The sequence below is a fragment of the Phyllostomus discolor genome, chromosome 10 (genome assembly GCF_004126475.2).
Source record: "Phyllostomus discolor isolate MPI-MPIP mPhyDis1 chromosome 10, mPhyDis1.pri.v3, whole genome shotgun sequence".
In the NCBI taxonomy this organism is placed as follows: Eukaryota; Metazoa; Chordata; class Mammalia; order Chiroptera; family Phyllostomidae; genus Phyllostomus; species Phyllostomus discolor.
The window spans coordinates 19,458,201-19,477,894 of NC_040912.2; the positions used below are offsets into that span (position 1 = coordinate 19,458,201).

The 19,694-nt window shown below is 41.3% G+C and overlaps 1 protein-coding gene and 1 long non-coding RNA gene across 2 annotated transcripts in view; both read right to left on the minus strand.

Annotated features, from left to right (window-relative positions):
• TSPAN13 (tetraspanin 13) overlaps positions 1-18,427 on the minus strand; it is a 33,202-nt gene extending 14,775 nt beyond the window's left edge. The window contains exon 1 of the mRNA XM_028526121.1: positions 18,138-18,427. Within this exon, the coding sequence (XP_028381922.1) occupies positions 18,138-18,200 (63 nt within the window). The 5' untranslated portion in view covers positions 18,201-18,427. The remainder of the gene's footprint in view (positions 1-18,137) is intronic.
• LOC118497056 lies at positions 1,891-11,403 on the minus strand. Its single transcript, XR_004899607.1, has 3 exons — positions 11,393-11,403; positions 5,680-5,683; positions 1,891-2,093 (listed from the first exon to the last, which is right to left on the minus strand). It is a non-coding gene; the product is annotated as an uncharacterized LOC118497056 (long non-coding RNA).
• Positions 18,428-19,694: the final 1,267 nt, after the last annotated feature.

The window sequence follows — 19,694 nt, forward strand, 5'->3', positions numbered from 1 at the left end:
GAAAAAAAAAACAGTAAAACCCCCCAAATTTCCTTAGCTGATGAAAATGGCTATCACAAACCCAAAACAAAAACCACAACTTAATAGTGAAACCTGAGAAAACTTCTTTCAAAATTCAGGAGTGAGACAAGGGTGCCAGCTTATCAGCATGTCTGTTTGCATTAAGGTGGAGGTCTTAGACAAATGAGTAGGAGTGAACACAGAACAAAGCTGAGGGGAGAACAAAATTGTCGTTATGCAAATTAATAGGGGTATCTATGTAGGAAATCCAAGAAAATGCAAATATTATTAAAACTGGTAAGAGCCAGAAAATTTGCTAGAAAAGAGTCAATATACAAAATCAACAGCACAGTGATGCATCAAAAAATTTTAATGCATTTTTAAGGATGCAATTTGCAATAGGCCCCCAATTATAAGGTACACATAAAACTAAATCTAACAAAAGTATTACAAAAGCTTACGGAAGAAAAACTGTGAAATGAATTTAAGAACATGAAAAAGACCTAAATTAAGTGAAGAGATATACCATGTTCCTGGGTGGGAACTCTCATAATAATAAAGCACCAATTCATTTCCAATTGAGCCTACAACTTCAATTTCCAGTCAAAGTCTCAACAGGGTTTGGGGTGAAACTCTATACAATGATCCATTAATTTGCATGGAAGAATAAATGTCACCAAAGAGCTACAAACATTTTTAAGATTAAGAAGGACATGTTACTCGCTGCATTTTTTCTCCGCTCTGACGCACCACCCCCAGCAAACAGCCCAAACCCTCTTTGTTGTCGTTTTCACCATATTCTGCAAAACCGAGGCTGACTCTGCATCTTTTGGACACGTTTAAATTTTTAAAACTAGTAAATATGCAAATAAAACCCAAAGAACTAAAGAAGTTAAAAATCATCCACATCAGTATCAGCACTTATTTTAATGTTTCAGTAATTAAAACCAAGGAGCTGACACAGATCTCAATAAGCCAACAGGGTAGGCTTGGAGGGAGATGGACTTCTAAGCCAGTAGGGAAACGGCAGGCTTTAATTAATACCCCTGTAACAACTACCATAGTATTTTCAAAAAGATTAGTAGCAGCTGCTACCTCACACCATAAATTTAAAGCCTAAATTTAAAAAGCAAAATTTCAACTTTTAGGAAAAAACACACAGAAAAATGTCCTGACCTGGTGCTTAAAGAATTTCTTCTTTTTTACAATGACAATTAAAAAAAAGCAAGCAAATTCTAAGCTATTGTCCATAGAAAGAAAAGCAGTTCCTTTCTTTTCTTTTATTGAATATGGGTGACCCTGATTAATAAAAATGTAAAGGTTTCAGGGTACGATTCTATAATATATCATCCATATATTATATTGTGTGTTCATCACACCGAGTCAAAGAGAAGAGAAAGAGAAAGAGAAAGAGAAAGAGAAAGAGAAAGAGAAAGAGAGAAACATCTATGTAAGAGAGAAACATCAATCAGTTGCCTCCCAGTCAACGCCCTGAATGGGGATTGAACCCACAACCTAGGTATGTGCCCTGACCAAGAATCGGACCCACAACATTTTGGTGTACGGGATGATGCTCCAAACCAACTGAGCCACTTGACCAGAGCAGACATTTTCCTTGTTTCTTGAGTTAGGCATGTAATACTATGAATTTCCTTCTAGGGACTGCTTTCACTGTGTCCCGTAGATTTGGGGGTGTTGTGTTCTCATTTTCACCTCTTTCAAGGTATCTTTTGATTTCTTCCTTGATCTTATTGTTAGCACATTCATTGTTTATTAACAAGTTATTTAACCTCCATGTCTTCATGTGTTTTCAGTTTTTTTCTTGTGATTGATTTGACTGGGTTGGCCAAAAAGTCCATATAGTATTTTCCATTAAAAAAACACATTTTTTTTTATTTTCACCAATAACTTTATTGATTTGGATATTATGAGTATGTCAGTTTCTCCTGTGTGGTATAACATTGGTTGTTCTCAATTCATGTCCTGATTTCATCACTATCAACATCAACTGGTCTACCCTACCATGGAGCATCGTCCAGCAAGAAATCTCCAGCACGAAATTTCACAAACCACGTCTGACACGTTTGATCAGTCTTTCAGTTACCCTATGTCTTTTGATTGGAACATTTAAGGCATTTAAAATGATATTGATAGGTATGTATTTGTCATTTTAGTCTTTTAACTATGTTCCTCTGGTTTTTATTTTTTTTCCATCCTTCTTCTTCTTAAAGGAGGCCCTTTAACTGGTTTGGTGGTAACAAACTCCTCTAGCTTTTTCTTCTCTGGGAAGCTCCTTATTTCTCCTTCAGTTTTAAATGCTAGCCTTGCTGGGTAAAGTAGCCTTGGTTGTAGGTCCTTGCTTTTCATCACTTTGAGTATTTCATGCCTAAAATGTTTCTGTTGAGAAATTAGCTGACAGTCTTATGGAAGCACCTTTATAGGTAACTGTCTTTCTCTTCCAGCTTTTAAGACTCTCTTTGTCTTTAATATTTGCCATTGCAGTTCCGATTAGTCCTGGTATGGGCCTCTTTAAGCTCATCTTGTTTGAGACTCTGTTTCTTGGACCTGTGTGTCTTTTTCCCTCACCATGTTAGGGAAGTTTTCCGTCTTTATTTCTTCATATAGGTTGTGGATCCCAAGCTTGCCTCTCTTTTCCTTTCGCTCCCCCTACGATGCAGATTGTCGGTTCACTTTATGTTGTCCCAAAGGACCGTTCAACTGAGCTCATTTTCTTTAAATTCCTTTTTCTTTTTGCTGCTCTGATTGGGTATATTCTGCTACCTTGTCTTGCAAATTGCTGACTCAATCCTCTGCTTCATCCAACACACTGTTTATTCCTTCTAGTGTATTATGCTTCATTTCCCACATTGTATACTTCATTTCTGACTGGTTCTTTTGCTTACGGTTCCTATGTCGTTGTTCATGGTTTCTATGGCCTTTTTCCTGTTCTTGTAGCTCTCACTAAGTTCCTTGTCATTCTCATTCGGTTCCTTAAGCATTCCTTATAAACATTGTTTTGAACTCCATATCTGATGGATTGCTTGCCTCCATTTCATTTAGCTCTTTTTTCTGGTGATTTCTCCTGTTCTTTCATTTGGGGCAGGTTTCCTTATCTCGCCCACTTTGGCTGCCTCTTTGTGCTTGCTTCTATGTAAATCTGTTAGGATTCCCAGTCTTCGTGGGGGGGCCTTATGTAGTAGGCGTCCTGTGGGACCCACAGCACATTCTCCTCCACTACCTGTATTAGTTGCTCTAGGAACGACCCCTGTGTGGGGTATGTGGGCCCTCCTATTGTGAATGAATCTCAACTGCTACTGACTCATTTGTGTGTGGGGTAGGCCCTCAGGCTGGCTGACTGCAAGAATCAACCCCGACTAGTGTGTGAGCTGTTATGCAAGTGCTGACCACACAGGGCGGAATTTGCCTCAGCAGGGTCTGGTGCCTGCAGAAATCTCCCTTTAGACATGCTGCTTGTGAAGCTGATTGGATCCTGCTCTGATGTCGTCTGAAGCTGGCCCCTGGGTGTGTTGGTTCTAAGGCCTCTTGGGAGGGTCTCTGGTACTGCCTATGACTGGTCCTGAGCAACCTGCTTGGAGCTACAAAAGGATCCATGGTTTGTGGCTGCCTCTGCTGGGCCCAGGTGTGTGCAGGAAGGACCATACTGTGCACCAAGGCTGGCTTTTACCAGCACTGGGCCTGGGGGCAGGACAGCAGAAGTCCCAAGGAATCCTGAGATCAGCCGCTGCCTGCCTCCATCTGACAGCTGCCTGTTAGAGTCAGGCACTGCAAGAGCCTCTGGCAATACTTGCGTTGCATGAGATAGGTTCTCAATGAGTCACCAGGTAGGGGCGAGGGGTGTTCACAAGACCAATATAGGTTCAAACCCGGTGCCATGCTCGTCTGAGATCACTCAGCAAATGTCCCAGGATGTACCAAGTCTAGCTGCCAATGGCTGGATGCTAACACGCTATTGTGGTGGGGTGGGGTCTCAGGGAGTTGTCAGGGTGAGGCCAGCAGAGTTTATCAGGCCCAAACAGACCAAGACTTGGCCCTGTGAAGGGGAGGCTCTGCACGGGTCGGGCATGCGAGAGGAAAATTCCTCCCATCCTAGAGCCACATGGCTCAGTCTGTCCCAGAATTTCTTTAACAAGAAGCAAAAAAAGCATATATAATACCAACTTCGCATTTACTATGTGCAAGGAAGCATCCTAAGTGCTTTACGTTTATGAACTAATCTTCACTACAAGAAGTAGGGAGTAATATAGCCCCCACTTTCCAAATGGCAAAGTTGTACACCAAGATGTGAAATAACTTGCCCAAGGTCACACAGTAAGGAAGGGACAGAACTGGGATGTGAACCCGGGCTGCCTGCCCGGCTGCAGACTCTCTGTTCTTACCTACACACTACACCCTGCATTAGAAATGTTACGTTCTATACAGTAACAAACACCAGACAAACATAGGCTGGGCCTAGGACTGTAAGATATTTCCAGCTCCTGGCTGGCGTAGCTCAGTGGATTGAGTGAGGGCTGTGAACCAAAGTCTCGCAGGTTCGATTCCCAGTCAGGGTGCATGACTGGGTTGCAGGCCATGACCCCCAGCAAACGCACATTGATGTTTCTCTCTCTCTATCTCCCTCCCTTCCCTCTCTAAAAATAAATAAATGAAATCTTAAAAAAAAGGTATTTCCAGCACACACAGACATTAAAGAACACCTATAAATCAATTTTAAAAGACAATAAGCACACTAAAAACTGGTCAAAGTTAATTTAAGAGGCAATTCACAGAAAAAGAATCCAAAATGCCACTCAACACATGCAAGGTGTTAAAACAAATCTTAGAATAATGAGATACCATGTCACATGGACTATGGGACACGGCAAAAATTAAGCCTGAGGACACCAAGGATGTGGAGTCTAGACCTCACATTCTAGTGCAAGGGCAAACTGTTGAAGCCACTTTACAGAACAATTTGGCAGCACCTGTAAAAATTAAAGATAGGTATCCTTTATTAAACAAGCAATTCTGCTTCTAGGTTAATGCCCAAAAGGAGCACCACGTCCCCGACGAGACACATACCAGGATTTCGGCAGCCTTGTTTGAAATAGTAAAAACCGTAAACCTCAAACACCGTGACTAGGGAATCCATGAACTCTGGTGTGATCACACAGTAGAATGCAAATGATTTTGACCCATTCCTGCTAAGCTGGTAACTTCAAACATCAAAAACATGAAATAAATTGTATAATATTGATTACATATAATTTTCATACACACAAAAAAACAATACTATATATTCTTTGTGGTTGATTACTAGGTCAGATTGTCATAAATATATAAATATGCATGGAAATCAACAGATGTGGATTGCGGGGTGGTGACTACTTTTGAGAGAAAAAATGGGAAGGACAGTGCACCTTTAAATGTAACACCTAACTTCTTAAAAAAGAGATGTGGCCCAGCACTGGCATCTGCGAAACCAGGCTGTTGTGTTCACAAGAGCCTACCACATCACTCCCTGCGCCTATGAAACATTTCCTGATCGAAACCAGCCACGAAAACGTGAGAGCCCCTCTCTTACTAGGGCACCAATTCTGAATTCTTCTACTTTGGGTCCCTCTGTAAGTCTGTCCAGCGTTCCTCCCCCCGCCTTTGTTTTCCCTGCTCTCCAAACACCACTACACTTCGTTGGTCTCTCAAATATTTCACACCAATTCCTCTCTGCATCTTCGAGTACTGTCCACATTCTCTCTGATAAATTGCTCCATTTAAGAAAAAGAAAGGCTTTCAAACGAAGGTGGCGTGTACCTGCAGTCAGCAGGCACTGATCTGTTGAATCTCCACTCATTTATGAAAGTAAGCAAAGCTCAAGGTCTACCACACTCGGGTGCTTCCACATGTGGAACAAGACGCCACCCTTCCACCCCCTTCTCGTCCCCAATTCCCAAGCACGCACGCACGCACACGCAAATACACACTGTCCTTTCTAAGGTGGGAGAGAAGAAAAATCTAAATGTCCAACCCAAAAACAGATTTTGAATTTATAAGCACAACAGTGAAACTGTCCAAACATAAACTTATTTGAGTTCATAATTTTCTGATGAGTCCCCCAAAATGTTAGGGTTTTTTACTTAAAAAATTGAAAACAGCATAAATGTTTTCTTGTATGCGACTGGTGTTTCCAACATGTATCAAAAATCCCTCAAGTAGTCATAATTCACTTTTTAAATTAAATGTAAAACCTGAAGATTTATGATATGCCTCTAAGTAGATTTAATTATCGGTGTCTTTAACTTTTACCATAAAGGAAAACTTTTAAAGATAATAATGATACTATTTCTGGGTAGTGGTAATTATATGTTATGGTTGGTTTGTAATCTTGAAGAGAATGGGGTTATAATGAAGTCTCCCAAACTAGTGATCTAAACATCATTAATTCCAATAAAATTAATTCCGACTGTATAATTTAAGAGCTTCTGTTTGTCACTAGAACTTGGTAGACAAAGAAACTGCAAGAATCTTTTGTTTAACAGTAACAACAGCTTCCTTACGCGGCAATTGTAATGGAAAATAAATTTAGACCTATGACAAATAGTTTCCTTCCTTTCAGACTGAATGCCGATAAAAACAGATTATGGATCTGTTAACTAGTTGATAGCAATGTTTTTGTGGGCAGGAAGAGCCGACCTTTCCTGTTTTCTCTTTAAAACAAAGAAAAGTGAACCATAAAAGCAGCTTTCAAAAGACAGATTACAGAAACTATAAGCACATCAGAGCGAGGGTATGGATTCTGACAGGGTATGGATTCTGACGAAGGTAAAGAAACAGAGTTCTCAGTCAAGGCTCACGAGAGAGCAGAACAGCAAGGCACAGAGCTTCGGCCAGTGCTCTTCATCGGTTCCCTTCGCTTCAGAGGTGACAAATCAGAGCAGACAGGACGGTGACATAGAAGCAGAACTGGCTTTTTGGTCTTTTGACTCGGTGCATTTTTTTTCTCCCTGTAGCATCATTATCATAGCACCTAATGATATGGTTAAATATTTTTAAACACTGGGATATAACACTAAAGACAATTATTACACTGCATAAGAAACCACAGTTTTTTCTCCGCAGCCAGATAGAGGTGCACTTGAATGGCAGCATCTCTTTAACCTACTCCCTGTGAGACCTGGTCGCACAGTCAGGGATAAAAGAACAGTAAAGTCCTCTAACTCACACGAGTTTTCTACTAGTTAAATACCATACGCACTTTGTGCTTTTTATTTTTCTTCTACCTCACCTAGAATTTCTTCACATGTGCCAACGTTTACACACAAGCGAGCCATGCAGTGCCTGCAGTAGGCGGCAGGAAACTGTACTCAGGACGAAGAGCCTTTATCATGGTGCTCACAGTAGCAAATGAAATGGTTTCATAAACATGCATTTATGCACCTTTTGGCTTGACATACGCAACGCCATTACAGAACAAAGGAAAAAATATGTTGTCCACATATTTTTTAATCCAGCTTCAGTGGGTGCTGAAGTATATTAAACTATTACAACTAACCCTTTCAAATAATAAAGAAGTTGCCAGAATAATTCAGATTTAGGAATAGAAGAACCAGACAAACTGCTGCCCAGAAAAGTGACCTCTGTGGCAGATATCTGTTGCTTTTACAAGTCAGCACACACATCTCTTGTAAAACTCTTAATCACAGTGTCTCACTGGCCCCCTCCCACCACCAGCAGCAGCAAGACATAGGATTTAGGCCTCATCAGTCATAGGTGCTCATTCTCTCATCCACAGTGACTGACCCATGGGATGGGCCCATAAACCAATAGAGTCCATCAGTGCATCCCATAGGGTAATACACAGATATAGGACGATTTTTAAAATGGGCTCCTCTGGCAGAGCAAGCTGTAAGGACAATTAAAATTGATTCTGCCACCTTGCACATGTAAAGATCTAGTCTCAAAAATAATCTGAGCAGAGACAAGGTGAGCTGAGCTCGGACCTTTCCTGAGCCCCTTACTTGATGATCCAAGTAAGTATGACTTGATCCAGCCATACTTGATGATCCAACTACTGGATGTCCAATTGTATTTCTTTTAAGAGTTTGTGCTACCTCACCAACATGCTCTTTTGAGCTCATCTATAACCCATGAAGAAGTCTGGTTAATGTAAGTTCCATATTGCAAGGCCTTATCATAAATTTTTTAATACCTGCCAATCTGTTTTGACCCTGTCTACCTTCGCCACGGTGACCACCTTCCTACCTGGACTAACTTTAAATCCTTCACCTCGTCAATGGGCTTTTTGAAAACAGAAGCACTCCCTTTTCACTGAAAAGACCTTCCTAAAACTTCTTACTCGAAAGACAAAACAACAAGGGAACCAATGAGCCACAGCAATGCCCTAGGCCACCTTCTTTCTGCAAACATCCTCCCTCCATGTATCTAACTTAACTCCAGCCTAAATATTACTGCTAAGCAGGTTAGTGGTTGACTGCAGCCTGGGAGCAGAGAGAGGGCTTCCCAAGGAGGGTAAGACAACTTTGCGGGTCGGGGGGGGGGGGGGGGTGGATATCTTCAAGGTCTTGAATGTGGGGATGGGTCCACAGATGTATGTACATATCAAAATTCATCCCATTGATACCTTCATGGGCAGCTTACTGTATTTCAATACCTCAATTCAACTGTCTCCCCTACCCCCCAAAAAAGACTAGACTTTATGAAGGACACCCTTTTACAGCATCATCTTTCTTTTGGTATGGAACACATCACGATGCCTAAGTTGCAGATGTCATTCGGTGACAAGGAAGAAAGTCGAGTGCCAAGGATGACGGGGGAGGAAAAGGGATGAAGACTAGGACTAGATAACATGCTCGAACTGTGTGCCTGCTCTGGAGGACCTACTTCTGGACGCATTGCTCCGTGAAAATAACAACACTTAGTATTCCGAATGGCAGTAACTGGGTTTCTGTTACCTGCGCCTGAATCCTGTTCCTAACATCATAGTCTTCAATGGCCTTTTTTAAAGCCAATGACATCAGGTCACATCCACACTGGCTGCCTTCTCTTTCTAATCTTAGCATAAAGTCCAAATCCCAGGCTGACAAACTGGAGAGTGCAAAGGGCCCAGATTACCTCTGAGGTAATTCTTGAGTCACTCTTCCCCACCTCCAGCCATTCTTTGAATTCTTCTACACTTCAAGTGCCACCCAATCAAGGCACGGGTTGACCTGACATCCTCAGCACCTGGTTAAGTGCCTGGTACAGAAAAGGTACTCAAAATACACTGCTGGAAGAATGAACTCATAATCTCACTCACCATGCTTTAAGGACCAGCAAATGCTTATTCCAATTTATACAATATTTACAGGGAAAAAAATCTAGCCTAATGATGTTCCAGATTATTCTTTCTCTAAGTAACCTATAAAGTGGATTTTCATTCCTTCGTCAAATATCCACATTTTGAAAACAAAAGGCAAAGAAAGACCTGAATTATTTCTACAACTACTTTTTTTTCTGAACATGCAAATTCTACAAGGTAAGTGAATTACTTTAAGGAGGAAAGGAATCTAGACCATTTGAAAAAACTGGAGTCAATTCTATCATTAAATGATTCAAAAATGTGCTGTCAGCCCTAGCCAGTATGGCTCAGTTGGTTGGAGCATCGTTCTGTAACTGAAAGGCTGAGGGTTTGATTCCCCGTCAGGGCACATACCTAGGTTGTGGGTTCAGTCCCCAGTCAGGGCGCATACGAGAGGCAACCAATCACTGCATCTCTCTTGCACTGATGTTTCTCTCTCTCCCTTCCTCTCTAAAACAAGGCAATGAAAAAGATTTCCTTGGGTGAGGATTAAAAAAAAAAAAAAGGTTTTGTCAGCACCAAAGCAAGTTCTGGTGGCAGTGGAGGGTAAGAAATTTAAAACAGTACTAAAATTTAGAAGGACTACACCACCAAAATGTAAGAGCACCCACAGATATACAAGGAGAACCAGGCCCCGGACGATCTGCCCTCTGTATGGCTCACCAGTCAGTCCCAGTGCGGAATTACACCTGCACACCGACCTGCCCCTCTGAACTTCTGCCTAACCGGAACACTGAAGAGAACTTCAGTGATGATCAGGCCTGTGTTCCTACGAGGCCTCACATCTGGATGGCAATTTCAAAATTCTATAAATAAATCTAGATATTGCTAAATATCCAGATTTTTACTGTTTAACCCAAGACCTTAGTTCTTCCTTTCATTTTCATTCTTCAAATGGCACTGGAAGCCTACCACGCCTACGTCACACATTCTTCTTCTTTATGTTCTCCGTGGTGCCAGGCAGATTATTTTACACTCAGAGGCACAAAACACGCAGTACACAGTAACCCCTGGGAGAACATTGTACAATGGGAATCGAAAGTAAGGGAACTTGACTTGTCATTTTCCAAGGAAAACTACTTTGAGGTGGCACCCACAGCTGCCAGCAAACTTCCAACCTGCCCTACTGCTTACTGCTTCGGAGCAGACCAGTGAGTGGACTCTCGAGCACAGCCCTGCAGGGATCCCTTCGTGCCAGTAACTAAGTGACAGCCACGTGCCAGGGCCATGCGGGGCACTCAGGCAGAGCCTTTATTGCTGAGAGGCACACAGTTTATAACCTGAGAAACAAAAGGGCAATTGCTCTTTTTAATGGCTTCTTCCCTGATCAAGGATCGAGTCTTGGTCCTCATCTTACTGAGCTGCACTTGACACAGATGTGCAATCCTGTGTCCTTAAAACAATTTGCATTTGGCTTCTAAAACACCAAACTCTACCAGGTTTTCCTCTTACTTGACCAACCATCCCTTCTCGGGCTCTTTTGCTGGCTCCTCCTCGTCTCCAAAAGCTCCTATTAAGAGCATCCTTGGTTCAATCCATGGACCACTGCTATCCTCCATCCATCCTCACTAACTTGTTCATTCCATCCAGTCTCACCCCTAAATACCATTCTGTACATTGATGGCTTCATGCCTTATACCTCCAGCTATTCGTGCCCCCTGAACTCCATTGCTAGTCTAACTACCACCTGAGATCTCCACTTGGGTAACCAATTGGCATCCCATCTAACACCGAACCCTTTATTTTCCTCCCTAAACCCGTTCCACTCACTGTCTCCCCCATTCTTCTTAATAGCAGATCCATCCTGCCAGTTGCTTAGGCCACACATAAATCATGAGTAATGTGTGGCTGGACTTTTTCTCTCATATTGCATTTCAATCCATCAGGAAATTATGTTGGCCCGTCTTCAAAATATATCCAAAATCTGACTACTTCTCTTGCTTCGACGGCTGTCAGACTGGTCTGAGCTGCCTTCACCTCTTGCCTCAATTACTGCAATAGCCTTGTAAGTCATCCACTGCCTCCACATTCGCCATCTACAGCACCTTCTCGGTTCACTAGCCAGACAATCTGTCAAATGAAAATCAGGTCCAAAGGCACCAATTTCACTCTGTACAAAAGCACGAGGGTCTTAGAGCGCTCTGAAGCCCCTTCATAATCTGAGTCCCAGGACTGCTCTGGCTCATTTGCTACCACCCCACCCGTGCTCACTCTGCCCTGGTCACACTGGACTCTCTTTGTCCCTCGCATGAACCTGGAGTACTCCTCCCTCAGGCTCTTTTCAGAGGCCATACCCTCTACCTTAAATACTTTCCTAGGCGCTTGTCCTTCATCTCCTCCAGGTCTTTCATCCAAGCAGGTGAATCCTGACTACCATACACGAAACTGTGTATTTACCCTCCCCTCCCCACCCTCTGCCCCCCGACTCTTCCTTTTCCCCACTCCAGCTTTCTCCACGGCACTTTTTCACCTTCCACCATGACATATAATTTATTTACGCACTTAACGGTTATCATCTACCTCCCATAAACGTAAGATCCATGAAGGCAGCCTGTTTGGTTTTGTTCACTGCTGTTGATGCTGAATCAATATTTATTATTAGGTTGAATAAAAGAAAATTTGGGGGGCTCACCTGATAATACATTTATATTAGATAAGGGGATAGCCAATTCTGCAAATCCAGTTCAGAAAGTATTTAGAGAGGATAGGGTCTGTGTTAAAAAGAAAGAGAAGGAAAGCACTACTCACTGAAGGATGCAACAAAGAGAAGCTGTGATCTCTGCCAACAAGAGGTCAGCAGTCCACCTGCGGTACAGCAAGCACGGAGCCACCACAATACAGTGTGGGTGCGGTCAATGGCAAAGCCAAATCAGAGCAAAGTCTTTCAACGTGGGCTCTCTATCCTTGCTGTAACTTATAGTTAGCAAGGAAGCTATTTTTTTAAAAAAGAAAGAAAATAAGCTTTAAGAAATAATTACGTGCTCTCCCTCTCTCCATGAATCCTGATTAAATTAGTCTGGGGTTGTGTTCAAGGATTAAGATACTCAAGTGAACATTTATGCAAACAATCCCAACTAAAGAAAGAAAAGGCTCTATTTAAGAAACTTGACAAAGATAGAGCAAGGCATTCTAGGCTGTGGCAGAGAATCAGCAAAGACAGAAAGGCAAGGAAGGGCAAAATACGTGGGAATCCTCTGTGGCTGAAATCTATAAAGGGACGCAGATGGGAGGAGCAGATGGTGACAGACCCTGAATGGCATGCTAAAGAATGCGGGTTTATTTTCAAAGAGTTTCATCCATTATTACAAGTGGGTTTGGATTATCCATTTTACCGTGATCAGAGAGCATTAAGGATGAATTCAGGTGAAATGTGGTATTTAAAAAAAAAAAAGGAAGAGAAACTCAATGTAGCCTGTTCTCTTCAGCAATTCGAATACGTTTGAACTGTTTTTTAATCCTTACCTGAGGATGAGCTTATTGATTTTAGAGAGAGGAGAAGGGAGGGAGAGAGAGGCAGAAAAAATATCAATGCAAGAGAGAAACAATCGGTACCTCTTCAAACCCACAACCCAGGCATGTTCCCTGACCAGGTATCGAACCTGAGACCTTTTGATTTATGAGACGATGCTTCAACCAACTGAGCCACCCAGCCAGGGCAGACAATGGCCCATTTTTAAACCACCTGAAACTGTATGTAAAATTAAGCTCCTGATATGTTCAAATCTTACTTTCCAAACATGGGCTGAAATACAAGTTTTCCCCAAAATTAATTGCTTCTTTGCAAATGCTTCTTAATTATGTAGTTAAACTTTGTGAAAGTTGATAACATATCAAATGAGAAATGGTATAAATGGCACATTTTTGTTACTGAGTTTTTAAATCAAAAGTTGGGAAATTTTACAAACATAATCAGCACAAAAGTAGATTCATGTAGCATCATGGGAAAATAATGAATCACTTTAAAATTCAAAATGTAAGTCAATATTCAGTAATCACTTACATATTTTAAATTCATTCAGTAGTTTGAACAAACACACAGAGAGAGAAGTAACATAAACCTAACCACACACTAAAATGCCAAACAAGAATACTTTGGAAAATGATTAGAATTTTGAAAAATGCTAAATGCAAAAATACGAAAGCCATTGCAGTCAATAGATTTTTCTTTGGCTTAAGTACTACGAGTTTTCATTTATTTTGCAGTTACGATGGAACAAAATTAGAGAGCTCTAATAACCAGGCTAGGACTCAAAAAAAAAAAAAAGTTCAGGTAAATCATTCCAAATTTATACCTAAGACATCTCAGTCTTTTTAATAGCTGCAAGATTAATATTACTATTTTGAGTGTATAAGCTCCTGTCTCCCTAGAGCCCGCATGAGTTAACACTGGCCTTAGTGTGTTAGAAATCCCAACAGTGTAAATCTTTCTTTATAAAAGCAAGTTTGTAATTTGGAAATTTAAAATAATTGAACTCTTCCACCTGAAGGTGTAACAACTTAATTTTCTTTTCTGTCATCGACCCAAAGCATTTATCCACGTTCTCCCAACTTACCCTTGCACTTCATAAAGGAAGAGTAAAAAAAAAAAATCACCAGTTTATACTTGAAAAATAAATAAATGAATAAACCAAGCTCAAGTAAACTGTTTGCCCAAGGTTACATTCCAAGCAAGCTGCAGAGCTGTTACTATTCAAACCTGAGTTTTCTTCCCGAACCCAGTACTTTTTTTCCCCATAGATACATATTTTTTATCTGATAAAGATGGCATGTTTAGCTATTTTGAGAAAATCTCAATTTCAGAGATATTAGAATATATATCTTAGAATGAACAGAAATCAGTATAATTTTTGATCTGCATGGGGATTTTTGTCAAAGCACTCAAAGGTATGGAAAAATATAAAAGAAAAAAATCAATAGAAAAAAAATTTTTAGAAGTCAGCATGAAAATGGAAAGGAACACAAAATTGAACTTCTGAAATTGCCTTTTCTAGTTTTAAGAGCACATTTTAACTTATTTTCTGTTCCTTATGTTCTTTTTTTTTTTTTAAGATTTTATTTATTTATTTATTTTTTTTAGAGAGGGAAGGGAGAGAGAGAGACAGAGAGACAGAGAGAGAGAGAGAGAGAGAGAGAGAGAAAGAAACATCAATGTGCAGTTGCTGGGGGTTCTGGCCTGCAACCCAGGAATGTACCCTGGCTGGGAATCGAACCTGAGACACTTGTTCCTTATGTTCTTAATTAAAACCACATATATAATCTACATACTCTTAACTACATAGTACCTCAATAGTGCAATTCCTAAAAGCCTTTTCTCTGCTTAAGAAGCACAAGGAGATATGTTATAAATCTTCAAAATTTTATAGATATTGTAATATGCATCAATTTATTTTGTATTTCCTAAAATTCCCCACCAATCACTAAGTACAATTTTAAGAAGCTGTTTTTCACTATTACTCAAAATATTTTCAATCAAAATTACTTTGAAATAACAATTAAAAATAAAATACGCTATTCTCCCAAAATAGTTTTAATTTGTATTTCTATCCAAAACTGTAAAAAAAAAAGACCCATGTTATTTCCACATTTCCCCGATACGATCATACCTTCACTCCCCCAATTTCTCTAGCCCACAAGATCTACCATAAATGTTATATAACCTAGAGGCAGTCCCTCTCATATAGAGCATTTAATCTTCCCACTCCATGAATCTCAACTAGATCCTGTCTTCACAGGACAGGTGTTTGCCTATGTATTGACATGTGTTTATTCTTGCCCACAGTTCTCAGCAAACTAAACCCAGTAGCACGTTTATTGACTCAATAAAGCTCTTGAGATCATATGTAGGAAATACAGAAAATAAAGAAGAGGCTTAATAAAGGCATATTGTTTTCAAAGCCCAGTTTGGTTCACTGTTGTAGTCCTAGACTGAAAACAGTGTTTAGCACATAGGAGGGACTCAAGAAGAAACTTTCAGTTTCTTTAAATGTGGGACGTCCTGAAGCAAATCATTGTCTTTCGTATGACATCTTGAAGGTGTACAATGAAGATTAGCTTCTCCCTTTCTTCTCATACTTATAAACTGTATTCACTACACTTAAAGTTGCTCAGTACTAAGGATCCTACTCATTAAAGCAACTGAACCATGACAACAACAAAAATCAATTGCACCTTTGTCTAGTGATCCAATGCCCATGACAGGTTTGGGGAACATTCCTTCCAACCTGTTTTAGTGACATGTGTTCTGGACTGATCGGAATGTATGCTCTAATCTCAGGCTTATTAGCAGACTGCCGGAGTACATGGACAGTTTGGCTGGTGGAGTCAGAGTCCTAAGTTCCTCAAGAAAATGCTTCAACGTGACAGATGACGCAGCAGGCCGTGGCCTTTACCTCTGCCACTCCATATGCAATTTTGGTTTTACTAAACACTTTTAGAAATGACTTCAGTCCCAATCCTGCAATTTTGAACATAATTTAGAATCAGTGACTCAGGTGGGATGAGAACCTACCAAGGGTCCTCCTAGTCTTGTCTTAAAAAGAAACATCTCCCAAGTCTTCAACCTCACTCTGCCCCAACCACCTCACATTTCTCATCTTAAAATACTGAGGGAGAGACCAGGAAAAACGCAGAATCGAAATAATAGCCGTGGCACATTTTCAGCATCTATTTAAGACCGGGTCCAACTTTTACCTTTTGTTCATCTCCAACTTAAACTGCTGACATTATTTTAGCTTGTTCACAATGTATAAGAAGAAGACACTAATTCATTTAAAGAAATATCCTTCTGTCTACAAAGTCTAGGATTTAAAAGGGCTAACCATTTTTATAGTCCTGTGAATTCCCAATTAATTTTTACTGCATAGTCATTAAATCAACAGAATACACTTTGAAGGTCAATAATTTAAAACAGATATAAAAGTATTAATATGTTATTTTAGAGTCACCTTTCTCCTTTTTTTATATTTATTTATTTATTTTTAAGGTTTTTTTTTAATTTTTCAAGTACAGTTGTAAATACGACTAGAAAGGATATAATTTAAAAGCAAGAAAATTAGACTTAAAAATAACTTGCCTCTTTAAAAATATACATATGACACACAAATCATACAGACACCTCAGTCAAGTAACTATGGAAATCAGACCTTCTACTGTGGGTAAACAGGCACTATAAGGTCATGTATCTGGTGATCAGGTGACTGAATCATTGAGGGAATGCAAAGGTCAGGGCACAAAATGATCAGTTTGAAGTTCCAAGCAGACAATACATGCTAATAAAAGAAAACACCAGTATTGGTCAGCATTTACTTAATAAATAATCAATGTGATAAGCATGCTTCAGGTAAAACAAAGGTGGATTTTAATCTGAAACTTGTCATGGATCTCCAATGAGAAGCAGCTGTATCACAAGGTGTTCCGGAATTGTTTTCCCCAAGTCTACCATTGGTGACCATGTTGATTAGATTCCTAAGTACCCAGGAAAGCATACTTTATCCCAGCTTCTCTCTTGCCTTCAAAGCTTTCCTGTTCACTCACAAAGGACCAGCAATGGTAAACTGACCCAGCCGCTCTCTCGTTGGTGACCACAAGGCAGCCTCTCCATTCCAAAGATGTAACCTAAGCTTGCACAGATGGCCCAGCTCACTGCTATTGCAAGGGAGCCGGGTTTGTTTTCCGGGTGGGTACTGCAAAACGCCAGGTGTATTTATAGAAGGAAGCAAGGCTATATGATGGAGGAATGATGACAGATGATGTAGTTTGTTTGTTTGTTTTTTTCCTTTGGTAGAGAAGCCTGAGGAAAGATCTGGATTCCACGGCCTGGGTTCTACTCCTGATTCGCCAGCTATCAGCTTTGTAAACTTATTAAAGACCCTTTTTGGTCTGTTATCTTACAGATTCAAACAATGCTCCTTGCCTGGAATGAATGTCAGGATGACGAACAAAAACCTTGGATGTCAAGCCTGGGACGTGTTAGGCAATCCTTAAAGGCAACCTGCTCTCCCATCCTCCTGTTCACCCAGAATTGCGCCTTAAAAATCTCAGAGACTGCAGTGTTAAAACTAAAAGACACAAGCTGATTGGCAGGAAAAGAAATACCTTGGGTGGAGGCTCACGTATATACTGGAAGATTTCGTTTAAAATGGAGTTAGGATATTGGTAAGAGGAGACATATGGAAAACGCATCCAGTATGAGCAAAATTGGACCAAAAAAAAAAAAAAGACATCCCTTTATGTAAGCGCGAAACAAACTTCGGAAGCTGCGGATATCCTGTGAACCTCCTCTGTGGCCTCAATTAAAATCACAGGAGCACGTAGAGTTAACCTAGATGCACAGGGTCCACATGCCACCTTGTCAGTTTCAGATTACTCTATTATGAAAAACTGTCCTCAGACCCGAGGCGGCTGTTCAGCCTCCTCACCCGCCCCAGATGGATTTGGAAGCCAGGAGCGAGTACTAGAAGGGGCAGCAAGAGGAAAGTGGGAAGATCTGGTTAAATAACTGAAAGACAAGGCAGTGGGTGAGGGGGCGGGGTAGAGCAATGTGGCAGAGACCAGGCTAGCAAGCCAGAAAGACAGAGGCTTCACAGTAAGGGAAAGGAAGAGACTGCGACAAGCGCCCGCTCCTGGTCGTCGTCTGGGGCTGATGGCGAGGCCTGGGGCGCGCAAAGCGTGGGAAGATGGGAAGGGGGAGCGGGATGAAGAGACGCTGTCCAGGCAGGCAAGCCAAGGAGCACCGGACCGAGCAGGTGCAAAGCCCCCAGGCCCAGAACGGGCTTGGGATACTCACGGTGTAGAGCAGGTTGAGTGCGCAAAGGCAGTTCTTGGAACACGCGAAGCCCCCGCAAACCATCTTGAAGCCTGTGATTCCCGGCACTGCAGGTAAATCAGGCTCCAGCGGACGCTCCCGCACAGCCTCTTTGTCTTTGCCTCCCGGGCCTGGCGGAGCTCAGGCAGCAGCGCGGACAGCGGTGTGGGGCCCCGGGCTGGGGTAACAGTGCGCGGCGCGTCCGCGGCGATCCGACTCGCTCGGGAACCTGCGACCGCCGCAGCTGGAGCCCGAGCCCCGCCCAGCACCCCCGCCTCGCCCCGCGTGCTGATTGGCTGCCAGCAGGGAACAAAGGTAGAAATATGCAAATAAATGCGCTCAGCCAGTCGGGATCCGGGAGGGGCGGGGCAGCCCTGGGGCGAGGGGAAGTAAGCCGCAGGCCAGAGCTAGTGACTCGAGCTCGCTGTGGTTTTCCAGGAAGCAGGTGAGAAGGAGAGGGCGGGGCTCGATGGAGATCCGCGCTGGCTCGGAGAAAATGGGACTGCACCTCGCGGTTCCCGGCCCCGGCAGATGACGTGGCACCATTTTGAATGAGATTTTAAAATAAAGCACCAGTCCTTGTTTGAATTAATGAAGGAAGGAAGACATCAATCAATCAATCAATCAATGCCAAAGATTTAAAAGAGCGAATGAAGTGCAGAAAAATGAAAGGAAGGTAATTGATGAAATAAGGAGAGTATGAAATTTCTGCTTCTTTCAGAAAAAAAAGAAAGGTAGGTGTGACTCTTGTCAGGCTAGATTTATCCTACAAGGATTTGCAAAATGTTAATAAACTTATGAATGAGAGCATGCAAAATAAAATCAAGAGGTTATTTTTTGTCTTCCAGTCCTGAATTTCAATTATTTTTTTTACAAGTAACTGAAAATTCTGTAAATGACAGTCTTCACCTCAGTCAGCTCATTATCACTTTATTGTCCAGTGTAGAAAGGCATCTAGTATCCTTAGATTCCTGACCTATAAATTGAGTTACTAAAACAATGTCAAGCTTTTTGCACAGCACCTGGCACAAGGTAAGTGCTCAAATAACGAAATCTAGTATTAGTAGATCTAACAGTTTTGAATACCTACAATGTTCCAGGCACTAAAGTAAACCAATACAGGCCAGGCTAGTTCATAGTACCTTCCACCATAAAAGGTTCTTATAAAGACATTTTAAGATACATGGAACCTAAGAATTCATGTTGAGTAAACTATATGATAGCAAGTGCTAAATATATGTTAAATAAAATATAGCAGCTGATTAGAATAATTCATCTCCTTGGAATTCTCTGCTCCCTCTTCTTACTTCTTACCTCTCCAAACCCCACATCAAGAAGGCCCTACTGATTCTTAAGCTTTCATATTCCACATTAACCTTTTGTATATACCAAGAAGTATTCCAAAAATCCATCTGGGAAATGACCCTCTATTTCCAACAATACTTTGGTGCTTTGATTTCCATTTTAAAGGCCAAAGGCTTACTAAAGAAGGATTAACAGGAAGATCTATTCTTCCTCTTCCCATTTCTGGAGGTCACC